The sequence below is a fragment of the Drosophila willistoni genome, assembly GCF_018902025.1.
Source record: "Drosophila willistoni isolate 14030-0811.24 chromosome XR unlocalized genomic scaffold, UCI_dwil_1.1 Seg144, whole genome shotgun sequence".
Classification (NCBI taxonomy): Eukaryota; Metazoa; Arthropoda; class Insecta; order Diptera; family Drosophilidae; genus Drosophila; species Drosophila willistoni.
This window is the reverse complement of record NW_025814057.1, coordinates 6773226-6794371: the sequence shown is the minus strand read 5'-3', so window position 1 is coordinate 6794371 and position 21146 is coordinate 6773226. Positions and strand designations below refer to the sequence as shown.

The following is a 21146-nucleotide window of genomic DNA, read 5'->3' as shown; positions in this document are numbered from 1 at the left end:
TTATTTGAAAAGGATTCATTATAATCTGTAATAAAATTCATTAATAGATCCTAGAAACTTTTAATCTAGAAATCCTAGCAAACTTTTGCAGAAATAGTATTGAGTAAGCATTATGTATTCATTTTGATCAATATGTTCACTTGTTCTTTTGTTTAGTTGCTCACTTGTTCTTTTGTTCAGTTGCTCACTTGTTCAGTTGTTTAGTTTGATGGTTACATCTTCATCCAACTCTAGTCCTACCTTTAACTCATTCAACTTTATTCACTACATATCTTTTCGAATAGAAAATCTTAAAGCAAAGAACAAGCTAGACATTCCGGCCTTATAATATCATTATGACTGGGTATCTACAAGTCGACTCTCTCACATTTAAGGATACTGTTTTTCTTTTCCAATGACGCCGTCTGCGTTATTATTGTTACAAATATTTTATTCCAATGCCATATATTTTATTTGCTGCCCTCTTTGCTGCCTGGGCTCGCCTTGCCTTTCGGCTCGCATTTGGTTCTTTATTTTTTTTATTTTATTGCATTGTTTATATGCAGACCCCAGAAGTAAATTATGTTTTCGGTCGGTCTTGAATCGAAAGCGGTGTTGGTGGTGGCAGCGGCAACGGCAGCATCGGCGAATGGCAAACGGCAACAGGGGCAGTGAAACGAAACTCTGGCCCAAAGTCGTTGCCAATTTTGTCGCATTTTGGCCAAGAAAGAAAAGTAGGGTATTATACACATTAACACTTAGTTTGCCAGAAACTTGCAATGATCACTTAAGCTCTATAGTAGAATTTTTATAGATTGCTTGATTGAAACTCCAAAACCAATAGATTTAATTTGATCTACTTAAAACTATTTTTCTTTTTTAAAGATTTGCTTCTTAAAAGTTTAGTTCTATTAAACGACATACATAATATAATCATGATTCTATGACTATATCTTTATTATAAAGTGCCTTTCTGGAGTTTATATAAAACTAAGTTATATTAAAGAATTGTCAAAGTATTATTTTACGATTCAATACTCAATTCGAGTTTTAGAAAGAAAGTTTTAAAGTATTTGCTTTAAAGTAATATAGAAATTAGTGTTAAAAGTGTTTTCCTAAATTGTTTTTTTGTTTTATTTAAACCTAACTAACAAGTTAGAATGACGACTTTAAAAACATAATAATCTTAGATTAATTTTCGAATTTATATGTTGGATAGATCATAAGGAATCCATTAAGCACATATAGAAGATATAGTATGGGTTTTTGTTTCAAGTGCATCTCAAGTTCGTTTCTCAGTTCTTTTATTATTTTTGTAGTAGTTTTTTGTTCTTTGCCTTTGTTTGCTGTCATTTGCAAAAGTTATTATGCCAACTGTTTTGTTGTTGTTGTTGTCTTGTTGCGTTTTTTTTCTTCTAAATTTATTTTCCTTGCTGTTAGTTTGTGGCCACAGGTACAGTTAGTCAAGTGTGTGTGTGTGTGTGTGAGTGTGCGAGTGTGCGTTTTGGTTTTTTGCAGTTGCTTTGCATATTTTATTGCTAAATAATAAATGCCTATTAAGTTAATTGGGCAAATTAGGCAAACAACAACTAACCAACTGCAACTGCAACTGCCACAACAACTGCCTGCGGACAACAATTTTTAATTTAACAAAAATGCTCTAAATAAAAAAAGTCAGAGAGAGAGAGAGAAAGAGAGGGAGAGAGAGAGGGAAAGAAAAAAAAATGATTGTCCATTTGTTGCATAGATTAAACTTTAATGAGACCGATCATTATTCGCCTGGCTTGTTCGTTTATTCATTCTCCATTCTGGGTGTGAGCGAACTTTTGGCCACAAAATCGATAGACATATAGTGTATATACATATATATGCATACAGACGCCTTGCACCCACATTTCTATAAATTTGTTCGAGTTCTTGTTCATTTTTCTAAATGACAAGGCACAAAATGCGTGTTAGCGCAATGCAGCGCCAATGAGGAAGTTCAAGCGAAAAAGGGGAGTCGTGGTGGGGGTTGAGGGGTTGGGAGTTTGGGGTCGGTTGGAGGTGGAGCGCATTGCAACTTGTGTCTGACAAGCAAACACAATTAAATGTTATGCAGATGCAATCTAAAATGTCATTATATCAAATTCATTAATCCCCCACAATATAGGTACACACACACACACACACACATAGCGAGAAGGAGGCCCCAGAGCATAGTCAAAGATACAGATACAAGAAAGCCAGCCCAAAGGCAGGGCCTCCGACAACATCATCAACATCATCATCATCATCATCATCATCGTCGTCATCGGCATCGCCATCTGTCCCTCTGCACTGCACTCGTTTTGATGTTAAGCTCGTGTTCATATGGTTTTTTAATAATTATTATTTTTTCTCATTTTTTTTTTTTTCTTTTTCGTTTTCATATTTTGCTGAAGAGTAGAAAAATGCATTGGGGCAAGCTTGCGATTAAAATCACTGCTATGCGCATTGCACGTGAATATTTTAACGTCAGTCAATCAAATGGCTTAAAAATGCTTTGTCATACTCTTGGTATACATATATACATATACATATGTATATGTATAGGGAACCTGGAGGAGTATCGGAGGCCTGGGAGGCAGAAATACATACTTACATATAATATGTGAGTACTTAACTAGAAAGAGGGGGCTAGAGAGAGGGCGACACACACACACACACAGAGATACTTGACATTCTGCAAGAGTGTGTATATGTGTGTGTGTGTATGAATCGTCTTTTGATTCGATTTCGTTTGATTTGATTTGATTAATCGTGCAGCAAAGCCAACGTCGACGTCGAAGTTAACGTCATGCTGCGGCCTGATAATGAGAATTGTCTAAAGCAAAAAAATTTGCAACAATTATTCTAAAATTGTTTTTGGCAAAGTGCTAAAACCGATAGAAAGTATTCACTTTATTCATTCAATGATCATGTAAAACAATCGTTACTCATTTATATTTGCTAGAAACTTTAATGTTTGTCTAGATTTCGCCCTTTTCGAAGTTTACCAAAACTGAGGTTTAGCCATGATCAAAAATCTTACAAATTAGTAAGAAATATTGACATCAAGCAGGCTATAAAGTTGAATACTTTTCTATTTCATTATTGTACCTATTAGTTTTAAGCTAATTTATTGATAGTATTCACTGAAAGTTCAATTAGAATTTCAGCATTTCTAAAAAAACAAACTATCATCTACAGGTTCTCAAACTTTCTATACTCTCTAATCTATAGCTCCCTTGGCATTTTCTATGCATCTAAAACTTTTTATTTTAGATAAATCAACTAAAGTTAACTTTGATGTTTGAGTTTTTTGTGATTCAAAATTATCTAATTTTCAACGCGTACTCATTATTTTAGGCCAAGGAAAATGGAGTAGAAGTTTTTAGTAACGAATAAAATTTTCAATGGTGGAGACGGTGCTCGAGACCATTCAGAGCAGAGCGAAGAGCTACATTGAGAGGCTGAGTAATCATGAGAACAGTCTAGCAATCAACCTGCTGGACAATAGCTTACACATCAGAAGGCTTAAACGTCACCATCCACTGGACCTACCTTTCCGTCTGAGCTGAGCAGCCCCTAGGACCCACACTGACATTATCCTAATCAGTCCGTACTTATTGTCCTCCAATGCCAACGTTTAATCAAATTTATTAATTGTTATTTATAAATTGTATGTATCATCACATTTTGTAATTTTTGCCATATGTTAACGTTTGATCAAATTTAATAATTGTCCCTTGGATAGATCTTAAATAAAGTAAACAGAACCAAAAAAAAAAAAAAAAAAAAAAAAAAAAAATTACTATAGAATCATAATACTCGAATGATAGGATAATTAATTTTCAGTTAGTTCCACTTGAGTCAATAGTCAATAGCGTGTGCAATAAAAATAACAACCAAAACGAAATCCATATTTTAAAATATTTAATAAGTGACGTAAAGAAATTGTATACATTTATTAATATATTTTCTACGAGTTTGAATAAATTCTAAAGATGGAATGTAATAATTATTATATAAAAATACCTAAAAAAAATATATTTTCTAAGAATATATTAATGATTTGAGTATGAATTTTACAATTACAATTACTAAATTTTATTATAACACTATTAACCCAAAAGTAAAATCTACAAAAAGCATTTTCTTAATTAACAAAACAAATTTAGATGCTTTAATTAGTTTGTATATTTGTCTCCCCCCAAAGAGTCACTTAATTCAAGTAACTAGCAATGCAAGTTGTACATGACTTTTAGTTTGTAGATTAAGAATAAAACTTGTAAACTTGTAACTTTGATTTGTTTAAACTATATTACTTTATATATAAAGATTTATATAGTTTATATGTAGGAATGTACATCCATATATATGCATGTGTGTGTATATACAAAATTATATACCATCATATCCGGCTTTTATGTACATATGTACATACATACATTTTCTTTTTATTCAGACCAAATGTTTTTGTACAACTTTATTGGGAGAGTTCATTGCCGTCATCTCACAAATAAAAAAAAAGAAACGAAACTCCGAGAAGAACTTAAGTTTTACAACGTTAAAAATTATTGTTTATATTAATATAAATGGTGGCGTATTAACACACACACATACACACACAAATACATGTACAAACATACATACATATTATAAGTATGGGGCAGATATAAAAAAAAAAGAAAAAGAAAAAAAATAATAATAATAAAAAATTATTCCATTCATCGTCATAAACTTCAATTTTCGAAAATCATTTCCTTAGCAGCTGCGCATTAAGCAACAACAACAACAATAATAAGAAAACAACAAAATAACAACATACAACAATAAAAAAGAATAAAATGAATTAAGAGGTGGCACAGTGGGGCATGATTTGTTGCCATTGTGTGTGCGTGTGTGTGTGTGTGTATGTGTGTATTAGACTTTCAATTGATATTTTGCGCATTTAGTTAATGTTATTAATGAAATGAAAATGAGATCGATTAATGGTTTATAGTAATTAACATTTGTTAATTACATTGTAGTGATTGTTGCAATTCCAATTCACTTATTGGACTGCCTATTATACATTCTATATATCCATACATATATGTATAAATTGAAATACAACTATTGAGACCTATTAAACTCTTATATATAAAAGCACCTACATATGTAAATAGAATTCCTTATACTAGATTACCGTGACAGGCCCTTTTTTTTAGGGTAATGAGTATTATTTTTCAGAATTTTCTGGGAATAACCTTGCTTAAAGTCAAACTAATTTAAATTCTCATTAAAATCTCTCACCTCTATGGAATGATTGAGATGTCCTTTTAAGGTAGGAACGAGATTGAAGGAGGAAGAGACCGTACATCCCATGAAGTTATTAATATAGTGCTTACCATCTAAACATGATTGTATTTAAATGAAATTTGGCCTAAAAAGGCGGAATAAACTTTTTGATTTTATCTGTCTAGATAACAACCTTCTTGAATTCGATAATAATGAGTTATGAAGACCTCAGTCTGTATATTGAATCCTTTCTGTATTAAATATTTTACGGGAACTATACATAATTGTTTTTCAAAATTCGTATACATGATAAAATTATTCTTTTATATTATTTATGCAAATAATATTCAGATATTTGTATTACTATAAATTCTTACTGCTATATAAATCTATAGATAATAATCTTTTTCTTCTTCAATGTCTCCTAACTTTATTATATCTTCTAGCTATATCTTTGTATTCCATATCAAATCATGTCATATACATTGAAATATAAAACCTATAGTATATATTTCTAGTAATTGAGAAACAAAGCTATCAATATACTGAGGCTTCAGTCATATCTATATCTGATTTAGAGTATCGTTAAGTTTAGTTGATTTGTTTGTTGCATTTTTCGCCACGTTATGCCATCATTTCAAGCCACTGTGCCGACTCAGTTTTTTTTGTGCCCTTTGCACATCGTTAAGGAATATTATAAATTACTACAACAACAGCAGTCAGCAACAACAACAGCAACAACAATAACAACAAAGTTGAGTTTCTTGAAATATTTATTTTATATTACGCTTTTTGCTGTTGTTGTAGTTGTTGTTGTTGTTATTCTTTCTCGTTTTTATTTTTATTTTCTCTCACTCTCTGACTATTCCTGACTCCGTGTTACCATCGCCAAGTCAAAGTCTCAGGGGCGCGGTCTAAATTAAAGAATATTTTCTGGCCCCAGCCTGGTCTTGGTCCTGGCCTGGCCTTGCCTTGCCTTAGTCTTCTTATACTTTTCGTTTCATTTCGTTTTCTTTTTTATTCATTTCTTATTATTATTTTATTTTATTTATTATTATTCTTTGTTGCAGCAGCAGCAGCAAGCTGTGTGTCTCTCTGTCTGACTGTCTGTCTGTCTTTCTGTCTTATTGTGTATGTGAGTGAGTGAGTCGCGGGGTCTTCATTTAAAGTGCGGTTTCTTGTCTTTCTCCATATATATTCATTATTATTGCCGCGGCGGCTGCGAGACGTTGCCGCTGCCGCTGCTGCTGCTGCCGTTGCTGCTACACATAACTTCAACTTTGTATCTGTATCTTTGTATCTTCTCATTCTTGCTGTGTGTGTGCGTGTGTGTGTGTGTGTGTCTTGTATTTAAGGAAAAAGAATGATGCAAAGACGATAAAATATAATTTCGGCTTTATATTTTATTTTAATGATGAAAAATGTTGAAACTTTATTACGAACTCATAAAAAATTTCAACGTAGAGGTACACACACAAAGAGTGACAGAGAAATAGCAGCAAACCGAAGAGAAAGAGTGTGAGGGAGGTAGAGGTAGAGAGAGAGAAAAGAGAGGGTGGCAGCAGCAGCTTCTTTTTCATCTTTTTCTTGGCTCATAAATAACACACACTTGCACACAAACACACACACACAAATTGTTATAAAAATCCCAAAACGTATTTACTTTTATTGCACAATGCAGCCAACATTTGTGGCTTGAGCGAGCATAAAGTATCTTACAGATACACTCAAACAAACACACACACACACACACAGCTATGCAGGGGACATACACAATAGCAACTACAACAACAGCAACGATTAAAGAAAACTCAAAAGGTGTGAAAATACATGTCATAAGATACAAATGTATCTAATTGAATGAAAGCGACGCAGCAAGCGATTTACTCTAAACACGCAGACCCCCAAAACATCATACGCCCCCAAGCCAACCGCCCCGCACCACCCCACCGCGAAATTCGTCACTCCACCAGCATACATATGTTCACCCCACCACCACCACCACCACCACCACCAGCAGCACCACCAAACAGTCGTCGCTGCTGCTGTTAGTGGAGCATGCGAATGAATCGACGGAATCTGAGAGAGTCTGTCTGTCTGTCTGTCAGTCAGTCAGTCGGAATGTCTGTCCATATACACGAAAAGCGTGCGGCAAACGCATCAAAGTCAAAGTCGACGCCATGGCAAATTTTTGTTTGTCTTGTGTTTTCTTTTTTCTTTTTGGGTAGTTTTTTTTTTTTTTTTGTTTTGTTTTGTTTTGTAAAAGTATCTTCAAGTTTAGTGGGTATATCCACTAAGACATCAGTCAGAGAGAGAGAGAGAGAGAGAGAGAGAATGGCAGAGACTTTTCATACTTTTCTTCAAGTTTTCTGGTTTTCCAATTTGTCGAATTCTTAGTTCTAAAATACTCTAAAGGTTTTGAAACTCTTTTGTCAATATTCTATTGGGAAATACCATTTCTTTATACTAAATGGGCTAGATATATATTCATAATTCTGGTTGATAACTTACATTGTTTGAACTTCGATTAATTGCATTTGAATTCTTAATCGTTGATATGTAATTATATATATGAAGCTCAATTTAAATAAGTTAAATCAAGCTTTAGATATATTTATAAGCATACAATGTAGTATTAATAATATTAATCAATTATTTATAAAGACTGACACAAACAATTAAGCGAAAGTGAGAGAGACAGAGAGCCTAATTGGCATAGCAAATAGTTAACCTGACTTAGACTTTGTTTGGAAAATATTGCTACATTGTATTCGATTTAATTATATCAATTAAAAGGGTAAATAACTTTTACTTAACTAGTAAAAGTTAGAGTATTTGTTGTTCGATTTATTTGGGCGTTACGGGAATCTTTTCTTTTGGCTGTTGCTGTTTGTGAGCTTTTCATATTGCGGCAGGTTATGGCCTGGCCTGGCCTCGACTGACTCGGAACTTATACACACGCACACACATACACAGACACACAACCAACTGACGCATACAATAGCCAAAAGCGCGTCGCCAACAGCTGTTGAAAGAGGTGGTGGAGGTGGAGGAGAAGGAGGAGTAGGAGGATGACGATGATGACGGCGTTGACACGAGCATGACGACAGAACAGTCCCAGCAACAACAACAACAACCAAAGCAGCAGCGTCCAAGTAAGTATCTGTATCTCAATCTAAATCTGAGTATCTTTTTTTTTTTTTGGGTTTGCCGGCTAAAAGTGTTCTTTACTGCTGCCTGTTGACTTTGTATTAATCATTTGCTATTTTTCTATATGGGCAGCATATTTAAGTATTTTATATAGACATTGAAATTCCAGACCGATAAGCGCGAACGTGTGCAATATCATTTCTATTTTCTCTATCAATCAAATCGACTTGAGGAATTTTTTGTTCTGTTCTTTTCTGTTGTTCTATTTAAAGTTCTCGTTTTCTTTTATTGGTATTATTTTACATTAATTTGTGCATTTCATGTTCGTTATCAGTCCGCTATCTTATCGTTGCAACAATAAAACGTAAGAAAACAATAACAAAACACACACGAAACAAAAAAAAAGAAAGAAAATGTATGACGAAAGTCCGAAAAGCATTTTTAATTGATTTCTGATGGCAATCACGTGCAAACTGTTGATATAACGTATAAAAAATAAATAAATAAATAAATAGTGTGTGACTTGTAAAAATCATAATTAAATAAATGCAATTATAGAAAGAGAGACAGAGAGAGCAAAAAAAAAAGAAATATTAAGTCAGGGGGAACACAAAAAGTGAATTGGATTGGCAATGGATTGTATTGACTCTTGCCCGACTGAATTTTTAATTAATTTATTTTGCGTTCGAGCCAAGATACAAAAACGACATGCACAAAGACAAAAGCCAAGGCATAAAACTTGTATCTTGAAGATACATATAATCATTTTAGCTCCACTCCCCTCCTCCCGGCCACCCTCTGTCTCGCGCAACTCCCTCGATATCATTCTTCTTTTGCTGCCTCGATGATGATGATGATGATGATGATGATGATGATGATGATGATGATGATGATGATGCTTGGCTCTGTGGCACTGCCATTTATTTATTTATTTAATACGTTTCTTTTTTTTTTTTGTTTTTTGTTTTTTTGTTGCCTGTGCGTGTGATTAATCGTTGGCTCATTGTAAATATTTGTCTTTAGTTTGTTGCACTCCAACAATAACAGCAACAGCAACAAAGATGAAGACGATGGCAACAACAACAACAACAACAACAACGACATCTTGAAGCTCATCCTCTGTCTGCGGCCTGCTGGTGGCAGTGACTCTCTCCCTCTCACTCCCTCCCTCTCTCACTCACTCACTTCTTTTCCTTCATAAGATTTGTTCTTTGTATTCATAATAAAAAGGCGGCAGTTGAGATTGTCAAGCTTGAAGAGTTTTTCACTTTGGAGAGTTTGCAAGCCAAGACACCACAGAAAGAAAGGCAGTGGAGAGAAGAGCAGGGAAGTGGAGAAAGGGGAATTCCCCACTAAATGAAAGTTCACACTTTTGTCAAGTGAATGGATTAACTTTGGGCTTAAATGTCGATAAAATGTTATAGACAGGAATAAAAAGGCAAACGCAACTTAACAAACTTGGCCCAATGTAAAGAAAAATCTTTTCAATATTGCAATTTAATATTTAATTTTATAATTTCAATATGAGTATCATCAAATGTTCAGTGGAATGAATACTTTTGAATAAAATATGAACAAACCTAGCTTTCCTATATGAATAATCCAGATATATTACGAGTTTGCCAATAGTCGATATATGTGGTTATTTAGGAAAAGTATGGAAAAAATGGGAAATATGAAAACAGTTGAAATTCGCATCTTTTCAAGCTCGGAACTAATCATTTTCAATGCAAATTGGAGAGGATTGTTGCCAGTCTTTTCGGTTATGAAGAACATCTAATTTAATTATAAATTAGGCTATTCATATTATTCATATAATCATTCGATTTTTGCATACCCTTAACATTTCGTATCTTAAATATGTTGCATAATCATAAAATTATAATTATATCTATTGAAATTAAATCAAACCTAAAAGAAGAAAGCAATTTAATATTTATTTTCAATATAGAAACAGTAATTAGATATTAGATTGTTAGGATAAACATGGAATATTAATAAATATATTCTCAAAAAGTTTTATCCATTAAAATCTATATTTTTACATAAAAGAGTAAAGTAAGAGAAAGTTCTTTAATTAAAAGGAATTTCATTTGCATTTCTAATCAAGAAAGAAATGTTTTTATTCAATATTAATTGATATTGTTCGATTTATCTATAAGAAAGTCCAAACTAAATATAGTTACACAGTGTAAAAAAAAGAAAAAAACTAATGTACGATTCATCTATTTCTTGTGAAAAGTCATGATTGATTCATCTATTCTCTTGTGGAAAGAGATATCAGTTGAAATGCCACCTCATATTAAAATGCCATTCCATTTCCATGGCAAACATACATAAGTCAACTCCTTCGACCCAAAAGCCACTTACTGCATCATTCACTAATTTGATATACATTTGCCATCATTCATACCATTTCAACTGCTATCTGGCTCCTGCTGGTTCTCCCCCTTCCCTTCGCTTTCCACCCACACTCTGAGCAAAGCTTTTTCGCGACTTACTTTGCCAACATTTTTAAGCCTTGCTGCTGATTCACTTCCACTTCCATTTCTATCAGCAACAGCTTCATTCTCTCCACACACACATGGAAACTAATCCCAACTGCAATACCCTTGCCCCTTTGCCCTGTCCCTTTTAACAGAGACCAGTCCACGACAGCTTCGTTCCCCTGCCACAATATGCACTCAATCAGGTATCTCTCTCTCTCCCTCCTTTCCTTAGGGCCGCTCCTTAAGACTCAGGTTTAGCCTTCGTTATTTCCCCGTTCCCTTCTCCAACTCTGGCTTTGGCAATACTTTGTTATATTTTATACAGTAATTTATAATAAGTTTTTGTTTTTGTTGTATTTTACGCACCTTTTGTACCCCCCGTAAGGGCCCACGCACACATCAGAAAACCGAAACCCAAAGACAAGAAAGAAAACAGATTCTTGGCATGAGAGTTGACTTGAGGTTGTGGCGGGAGGAGGGGCAGGGGAGTTGGTCGCGGGACAGACTGCGACTCTGACTTACAACTAATGCAATATAATAAATTTATACAAAGTTACAAATAAATGTAGCTGTGTCTCTCTCTCTCTCTTCCTCTTTCTGTGTGTGTGTGTGTGTGTGGGTAGATCTCTTGAAAAATAAATAAATAAATATTTTTAGAAGGATATTTTTTATTGTTGTTGCTGTAAACCCTTCTAAGTTGGTCCCCCTCGCTTCGTCTCTCCACTGTTTAGCCCCCACCCTTCCTCCTCCCCCCCTTGCAGCATCAAGTCTTCCTGTCAGTTTGTTGTTTTGCTTTATGACTACTTCGGCTCGACATCGCCTAGACTCCCGGCATGAACCCGGGGGCGCCCCTTGGTGAGGTGGCCTTTTTGGTTTGGTTTGGTTTGGTTTCATTTGGTTTTGGGTTATTTATCTGCATAAATTATTTATGCCGCATTACAAGCATAAAAATAAATAAAATAAATGAAGCCTGGCCAACTAAATCCGATTAGAAAATGCCGAAGAGGCCGCGCGCATCCAATACCAAGAGTATAAGATACAAAAAGAAAGAGCGGATAGGAGAAGGAGAGATCGAGATGTTGATGGAGAAGGAGATATATAATGGACGGAGAGGAGTATTCATGATGATGGCAAGGAGTGCGGTGTGGGGGGTGGAGAGGGGATATAGATACAAATTTATTTTTATAGATTAATCAACGTTTTCAAGTTGGCTTCTGCAGCTGCCGTTGCCATTTCCACATCGTATACAAATTTATTTAGCGCTTAGCCATTAAAAATGAAAATTAAAATGAAAATGAAAATTTTCCGCCAAAAGTATTTGAAATTTATAAACATTAAAATAAACACACACACACACACACATAGAGAGATAGAGAGAGAGGGAGAGCTATCCATACAAATTTTATTACACATTTTTGTTTTTAATTAAAAAAAACAAGAAAAAAAAATGAAATGAAATGAAATGAAGAAAAGCAAAAGATAAACTAAATGAAGCAAAAGATCTGTTTCTTTATATCTGATTCAGATGATATTGTATGTAACTGCTAGAGTACTTCAAATGCCATATGTGAATACATATACACTACAAATGAGTGTGTGTGTGTGTGTGTGTATATATAAAATATGCCTCAATAATATAAAACAGAAGGCGATACATCAAAGCGGATTATACAATTTATTTTTGCTGTTCGCCGTTGGGGATTTTTGTTTTTTTCTTTCCATTTTTCTTTTTCTGTTTATTCTCTCAGTACTGAAAATATATTTCTTCATTTTTATTTTATTTATTTACTTAAAAACAAAAAAAGAAAAGGAAACTGAACTGGAAAATGTATCCAGCAGATGCAACAGCTGCACAGTTGCAGATACACTAATGTGTGTGCTCTTTTAGATGGGAACACATGCTGCTGCTGCTACTTCGGCGGCGGCCTCATAATAAATTGTATTATTTATATTATTTTATTCTCCAAAGTCAGTAGAGAGAGAGAGAGAGAGTGTGAGAGTGGGAGACAGAAAGAGAGAGTCAGTCGGCACTTGAGGCCAATTTATCCCTGAAGCAAAGATCAGACAACAAGACACAAGACGCAAGACACAAGACACATCGCGTACAGCGGAAGCATCTTCAGAGAGCTCCTACGAGTCAGAATCGGAGTCGGTGTCGGTCTCGGTGTTGGCATCGGTGTTGGAGGCGAAGTCGGAGTCAAAGTCAGTGGCTATAGCGGTGACGGCAATGGAATCTCGGGGCGTTTTTGCCGGAGAGAGAGAGAGACGAGTGATGAGTGTAATGACTTTTGTCGATTGGGTTAAGTGGCTTGTTGGCTTCCTTTCCTTTTTGGTTCACCTACACACACATGTACACACACTCACACATACTTCAAATGCAGCGTGCGAGATTCCTTGTTTTTTTGCGAGTTGCATCTTTTTCAATTTTTATGCACGCCACACATTTTGCTCATCTCATGCTCTCCACAACCTCCTCACCTCTCACCTTAGCCACCTCCTTCGAAGGTTGACTCTGCTCCTATATGTATATGATTGTTGCCCTTTTCGGTTCTTTTTTTTTTGTTGTGTGTCTTCACCTCTTGCCACACACATACCCTCTCTCCCTTAAGTAGAGACATCGAGGCTATAATGATTCTATCACTGAGCATAAAAGTCTCAAGCAATTGATTGTTCCCTTAAGTAAGTTACACATGAATCATTTAGAATTAACTGAATAGACTAATATTTCCTATGGCAACGAAGAAGAACTAAAACTATTAGCTAATTTTATTAGCTAGACAAAAACCTAGGAACAGGATATATTATTTTCATTATCATATTTAGCCTAAGAATTAAAAAACATTCTATGTAAGAATTAAAAAACATTCTACGTAAGTATTAAAAAACATTCTATGTAAGTATTAGACAACATTCTATGTAAATATGATACTTAAATATGATACTTAAATATGATACTTAACATATTGAAAAGAATGATTTTCCATCTCAATTTCAATCTCCAAGTGATATATTTTACCTCAAAGACTGACAAAATTTCAATATTCAAAATCAACATTCCTCCCTCAAAATGACCAAAAGTTTTCCGCCAAAATTCAAGACCTAAATCAAAAAATTCTTTTTGTTAGTTTAGCCTAGTTATAGTTAAGCTTAAACTACAGCAATTAGCACATATATTAACAGTAAAAAATCATTGCGTTTAATCTAAATATTTTCGTTTTATAATCGAGTAAAAAGAGTATTTGTGTTTTGAAAAGATTCTTATAACTTGAAAAATAAGTTGTTCCATAATTTACCATATTTTGGTTGAAGGTTTCAGAATCGTAAATTTCCAATTTTAAATATTAGTAAGTTATACTTTTTTTTTTTGCAAAAAAGAAGTTTTTGGTTTAAATAATTATAAATTAAATTAGTATGTCTTTGTTTTGGTTAAAATTTTATAATTTCACTTAGTTTGTTACAAGATTGACGTCTTAACATTTAGATTAAGAAAATATTATGCATTTAAAGATGCCACAAACCAATTCAGAAAAACATCCCAATAATAAAAGGTATTTTTAGGGTTTTTCTCTTTTTCAATAATCACTCAAAATGGTTTCGATTTTAGAGTTTTTGAATTGGATCAATTTTTAAACCTAAAGACTAAAGAAAATTTGAATGAATTTATAAAGAGGATCAATATTTCATAATCTCCTCTTGATTATAATTATGATTTTTTGCTCTTGTTCTCTAATTATAATGTTTTCAGGTAAGGACGAAGCAGGATAATGAATTTTTCTGGCGACTCTTAGATTTGAAGGTTTTATTTTTTAGCAAAGATTGTTGTTGGTTTGTGTGTGTGTGTTTTTTTTTTTTTGTTCTCGTGTTGAAGTAGTTTGAATGTGGCACGTTTGGCTGTTCTTATATTCCTGCTTCACCTTTTATTTTATTTCTTTTTTTTTGTGTCTGGCTTCTTGTGTTGTGTGCCCTCCTATCGAGATGCGGTAATTTGTCTACAGGATTTCGATTTTCCCTTTTTATTTTTTTTCTTCTCCCCATCCCTTTTTTTGTTGTTGTTATATTTGTTGGGTAAGCGACACATACTAATTACGGGTGTGAGAAGAGTGGGATGGAGATAGAAAGAGCGAGAGAGAGGGGGGAAGAGGTGTAGGAGTTTTTTTCTCTTTTTGATAATTGAGGGACCGATGCAAAGTTTCTTATTTTTTATTCCTCCTTACACCAGAAAACACAAAAAAATTGAAAGTGGTTTCTGGATATAAATATAATTTATACAAATGGTAGGTACTTAATTTTTTTGTTTGGACTTTATTCTCTCCCAGTGACTCGCTCTCTCTCTCTCTCTCTGGAGTAAAAGTTCATTGAACCAGTCCTCTAATGAGGCCTGGACAATAAAATATTAAACAAAAAGAAGAGAGGGTACAAAAATATCGTAAAGGAATCAACAAAATTATATTGAACAAAAGGCAAAACGCAGCAGACAAATAAAAGTGCAATTAATCACCAGAAACCGAAATGAGAGAAAAGGAGAGGAGAACTCTGAGGCCAAGAGACCAAAGAACAGAACTGACACTTATCGGCTTTATCTGCTTAAAAAAAAAGAAAGAAAAAAAAACAAAAATCAAAATAAAATAAATGAAAAAAAAGCATTATAAATATTAAAAAAAAAAAAACACGACACACACATGATAGAAGAACGACTTTAGATTACCCTCTAAAACGTATTGCTGATAAAGCAACAGTTGGCGACCTCTGGCGGACACAAGTTATTGACTCTAAATGAAAAGAAGTGTAAAGTATGAGGCTCTGCTTTTAGCCCTTCATTTAAAGGGTATTCAATTAGCTGGGAATGCATTTCGATGAGAATTGATTCTTTTGCGCGGATGCTGCTCGACGCGGCGGCTGCTGTCAATATTTGATTTTTATATATGGAGAAACGATCGCCTTCAATTTTTAATAAATGAAATGAAATGTGTGAATAAAAGGCGGGGGAGACAGAGATAGAGGAAGGAGGAGGAGAAGGAACACACACACACACACACAATCGGAAAGGCAAACAGCAGGAAAGCATAAACATGGCCAACACACACACACACACACACACACTGGGAGAATGATGCATGCACACATCCAACTACTAATACCAAGGCAAACAAACAACAAATGCCAAGATGCAGATACAGATGCTCAATGCCCCTTTTGCTCACCCCCACCCCCACCCTCGCCTATGCCGATGCCGATGAGTATGGGATGCATTTTCCAAAGAATTTCTAAGCACATAAAAAGCAAAGCAAACGACGCGGGGCTTGGGTCAGTTAAAGGAAAAATATTTAAAAAACCATAAAAACAAAATATTTATTGAAAAGACACGCTAACGAGCAAACGAGAAGAGAAGAAAAGAAACCTTCAAGAAACGAAAACGAAACAAAACCAAAGAGAAAAAAAGAAAAGACTAAATGGGATGAATGAATGAATAAGAAATATGAAATGTGAGTGAGAAACAAATGTCTTCAAAATGAATTGAACACATGAGCACGCTAATGTAAGATCACAATTCCCCTCCCTCCACCCTTCACCCTCTCTGGCATCATGCATTTGGTTATTTGATTAATGCACTCAAATGCGACAATAAACACAAATGGACAGAATGGACAACCACTGGACAATCGACAGGAACATTTCTTTTGGCCATACAACGATCGTCGGTTGAGGCCCTGACAAAATCCAGACAAACACAAATATGACAACCACCCCTTCCCTTTCCCAATGCCACGCCACAATCATCTTAACCCAATGGAGTTTCTTGGGAGTTGAAGCCAGAGTTGGTGTGTATGAGACATCGATGTCTATTAGATAAATAAATAAAATTCTTTATTAAAGTGCGAATTCTGCGGTGCGGTTGATGTAGTCTCTTGGATGTTAAGATCTTGGTATATACGATATATATGTATGTATATGTATATATACATACATATGAACATATGCATTTCGTTTCGTTTCGTTGCAGTTGAGGATCTTTAAGTGAGTGAAAAAGACTCTTTCAACAAGACATTGAAACGAAGAACCGGTTGATTGGTTAGACAGTTAAATCGTTGTGATTTCAATGGCAAGTCAAAAAAAAATAATCAAATATTAACGAAATTTGATAGTCTAAATTTGATAGACAGTTGATACTTTCATACAATGTTGGAAAAATTGGATTGAAGTTTTTAATTTAAGCCAAAATCAACAAACAAACTAAGAAAAACGTTTATTAAAAATTTAAATTGAAGTATTTTTGAGTTTTTCGATAATTACAACAAAGAATTTTTGTCAAATTGAATTTGAAATTTATAACAATATTTTTGACTTTTTATTGCAAATTCACTTTGATATAGTTCTTTGGAATAACTAGAATGTGAAATTTTAAAACTTTAATTCAATATCAATCTAAAATTAAGAGTCAAAAACGTATTACAACTACTTGAAATGTTTCAGTAAAACGATCTGTCGACATTAAAATGAGAAATTTTTCAAAACAGACAATTCAACGTATTTGGTTGTATATAGAAAAATCGTATATATATATTATCGGATGTAATTATTCCATGTGTTGTCATTTTTCAGGGTTTAATATTCAAATATGTATTTTGGTTTAAAATTAGATTAAGTGATATTTTGCCATTATAAATTATATAGTCCAACAAAATATAAGATATAAAAGATCAAGCGATACATATCCAACTATAAAGTTAATAAAAATACAAAAAATACTCAAAGATCTTTTAAAGAGCGCTATATACATACAAAGTAATAAATTATATATATTTCAAAATATAGATTTATATTCAAAGGCAGATTCGAAAAAAACTTTATGGGTTCAATAAACCTCAATTTCCAATACAATTTGAAAATGTATTTCGTATCATAGAGGTCACCATTCAAAACATCCAAGGGGAACCACCACAAAACCACAAGAATGCCGAAAGACAATTGAGAATGAATGTGTTTCCCTTGGCTGATTTTACGCCCAGAACGGAACCTATGACAAGACGAAAATGAATGTGGAACGCAGAGAGAACTCCATAAAAGCGGACATGGTCAACGGCAATGGCAACAAAAACAACGACAACAACAACAACGTCGACGACGACGACTGCGACTACGACGTGTAGCACGTGAATGCTGTCAATCATCAGAAAGCCCAGGCCGCAATTTATGACGTCACAACGGCAGGCGAGGTGAGCAAGCGAAATGCCGCCGGCAGAAAGCAGTCAGTAGCAGCAGCAGCAACAGAAGCTAAAGCAAAAGCCGAAGCCGATCGCGCGAAATATGAATCAAAACAAAAAACCCGAGACGAGGTAAATTCTGGCCAAGCAGAGATGCAAGCAGCGATGCCAGCGTCGCAGTGGCAGAGTGATCACACACTCTCTTTCTCTCACTTACTCTCCCTCTTTCTCTCTCTCTTAATGAATATCTTTCTGTGGAACACTCTTTTAAGAGAGTTTTTCTGATCGCTCTTTGAAATGATTTTCTGTTGGAACTTACCCGCTCTTCTTCACGTATCATTTCAGCTATGCCGGGCTTGATCTCCATATCATCGGCTAATGAAGACGACGCTGTCGATCCTCCTTGATGGTGCGGCGGTGGCGGTGGTAGGCGTGGCTCTGTAGGCGGGCCCAATGCACTAAGCTCCATGGCCGCAGCAGCCATAGCAGCTGCTGGTCCCAGGGGGAAGCGACCATCGCCACCGGCTGGCGAACTAGCCGCCGATGAGGCAGCCTGATGAACCGCTGCGGAAGCTCCAGATTGACTTGATGCCGGCGATGAGTGGCCTAATTGAGAATGATGGGGCGGTGGATGTGATGACGGGTGTGGAGGGGGTGGCGGTGGATGATGGAGCGAATGCGAATGTGAGTGCAGGGAATGCTGAAGCTGTTGTTGTTGTTGCTGCTGCTGTTGTTGTTGTTGTTGTTGCTGCTGTTGTTGTTGCTGATGCTGCTGTTGTGGACTAGGAGCCAAAGTCCTGGCCGATCGTCCAAGGCCGATCGCCGGAGCTGGTGTCGTCGCAGGTGATGGCATATCTAGGCCATGTATCTCGGTAAGTCGACGCGGTGTCGTTGCTCCACTGGGTTTCGGTGGCGGCGTCATTAGCGAACAATCACGCTGACGTTCGCGCTCTTTTTGCTCTTGCTCCAAACGCTCGGCCGCAATGAGACTGCTCAATGGACTACTCGAGGGCGGATTGAATATGGGCATGGGGGTATCGGCCGATGGCCAACGACGTTTCCTCACATTGCGTGCAACTTGTGGCCGTTCGAGGGGGGAGAGACGTAACTCCCCTCCGCCACCATAGTCTCCCCAATCGGTAGCGCCCAAACGTAATTTCTTTTCCGGCTGCATGAATGCCAACAACTCTTCAGCCGCCTCTCGCTCGGCAGCCTCGCGCTGTGTCTCTTTGGGTGATGAAACCTGCTGTTGCTCAGACGTCGTCGAGGAAGCGGAAGCCGTGGCAACCGCTGCTGCTGCAGCTGCTGCCGCTGCGGCAGTGGCGGCCGCCTCCATGTGCGTAACATCCGCCAATCCTCGAACTTTGAGCATCTCTGCTATCCTTAGAAGTGGACCAATTTGATCTTGGCTCACGTTGATCTCACCGCGATACATAAACTCTACAATGGCCTTCAGATCACACCAATTCACATCGCGCATGATCACAATGGGATGTTGGCAGGGTGTTTCGGCCAGTAGCGTTTGAAAATACGGCGAACATGCGGACAGGACCATTTTGTGAGCCTTCAGTGAACGGCCATCGCAGGCCAGAGTTACATCCACAAAGCATTCATTTTGCAAAAGCTGATCAAAGATTGTGGTTAGATTCGTCTGATAATTGTTCCAGCGCAAGCAAAATTGCTGCGCCGAATTTGAATTGGGTGAGGCAGCTGATGAACTGCGTGCCGGTGGTGAAGCCACAGGCGAAGAACCGGCTCCATCAGCTCCCCGCACTCCCCCCGGTGATCTACGCTGTTCAGGGGTACTTTCAGATTTTTGATCCTCTGTCTTGTTTGATGGTGAATCGGGTTGACTTTTAGTGGGAGTGATGCCACCACCACCACCACCGCCATTACTGCCACCTCCACCACTGCGTTGCCTTTGAGCTGATTGGGCCTGCTCTACATTCGTTTCGTTGCCCGTTTCCGTTTCGCTGCGATCGTTGCGTTGTGATGTTGACTCCAGGGTTGCCATATTGCTTGCTATCGTTATCGTTTATCGCGACGCGCGTTTCTATTTCATTATAGTATGCGTGTGTACGTGTGTGTGCAAGTTGATAAGTACATACGTATGTGTGTAGTATAGTATGTATGTATGTGTGAGTTACGTTACGCGCACTACGTATTCGTAGAGTTGCATTTGCTCGTAACTTGCAGCACACTCAGTACACCAATCAGTAGTTCGTCTCGTCCTCGTTGCGTTACGTACGGTTTGTATATTGGCCAACAAAACAGGGCCAAAAGTCTTCTCAGCACGAGCGTCTGAATTAGACTGAAATCGTTTTGCACATTTTGATACGGAAAAACTCAAAACAAACTTAATACAAGCGGCAACGGCAACGGGGCACACAACACACACGACGACTACGACTACGATGATGATGACGACGACGACGGCATTGTGGAAAACTGAAGCCAAACGGGGCACAGGCACAACCAGCCAGCCAGCCAGCCCAGCCAGCCAGCCATCCACACACAACTCTACTCTTGTCTGTTGCTGCCTGTTATTATTGTATGGAGATGGGGGAGGGGAGTATACCCTACCCCACCATACTCCCCCTGAAAAACTCTCGAGTTGCGAATGCGAATTCGCTGAGGCCGCGACGAAGTCGCAAATAGTTCGCGCAACGTTCTCTGCCAGCGTCGCTGTTTCAATTGCAGTTTGCACTTTCAAGGCAAAGGAGATGGCAACGTCAACAGCAACGACGACTACAACGACGACGACGACGCGTGCGTTGATTAGTCGCCGTCGCTGCTATGGCGCGCGCTGCCTTCAAAAATTATGCGGAGAGCAGCAGCAATAGCAATAGCAGCAGCAGCAGCAGGCGCCAAAAACACCGGCAAATTCCTTTGCTCGGAAAAACGAAACAACAAACGACGTCGACGACTACGACGACGACATCAACAACGACGCCAACGACGACGCGCTCTCCCACACACATGTAGCACCTCGCACTCAACTCGGCTGACAACCCCCGAAAATATATGTGGACACATGTAGTTG

General features: G+C 36.7%; 1 protein-coding gene across 4 annotated transcripts in view; it reads right to left on the bottom strand.

Annotated features, from left to right (window-relative positions):
* LOC6639251 (protein bric-a-brac 1) overlaps nucleotides 1-20749 on the bottom strand; it is an 87449-nt gene extending 66700 nt beyond the window's left edge. For all 4 annotated transcript variants that reach the window (XM_023181699.2, XM_023181701.2, XM_023181700.2 and 1 more), the window contains exon 1: nucleotides 18423-20749. In XM_023181699.2, the coding sequence (XP_023037467.1) occupies nucleotides 18423-20117 (1695 nt within the window). In that variant the 5' untranslated portion in view covers nucleotides 20118-20749. The remainder of the gene's footprint in view (nucleotides 1-18422) is intronic.
* Nucleotides 20750-21146: the final 397 nt, after the last annotated feature.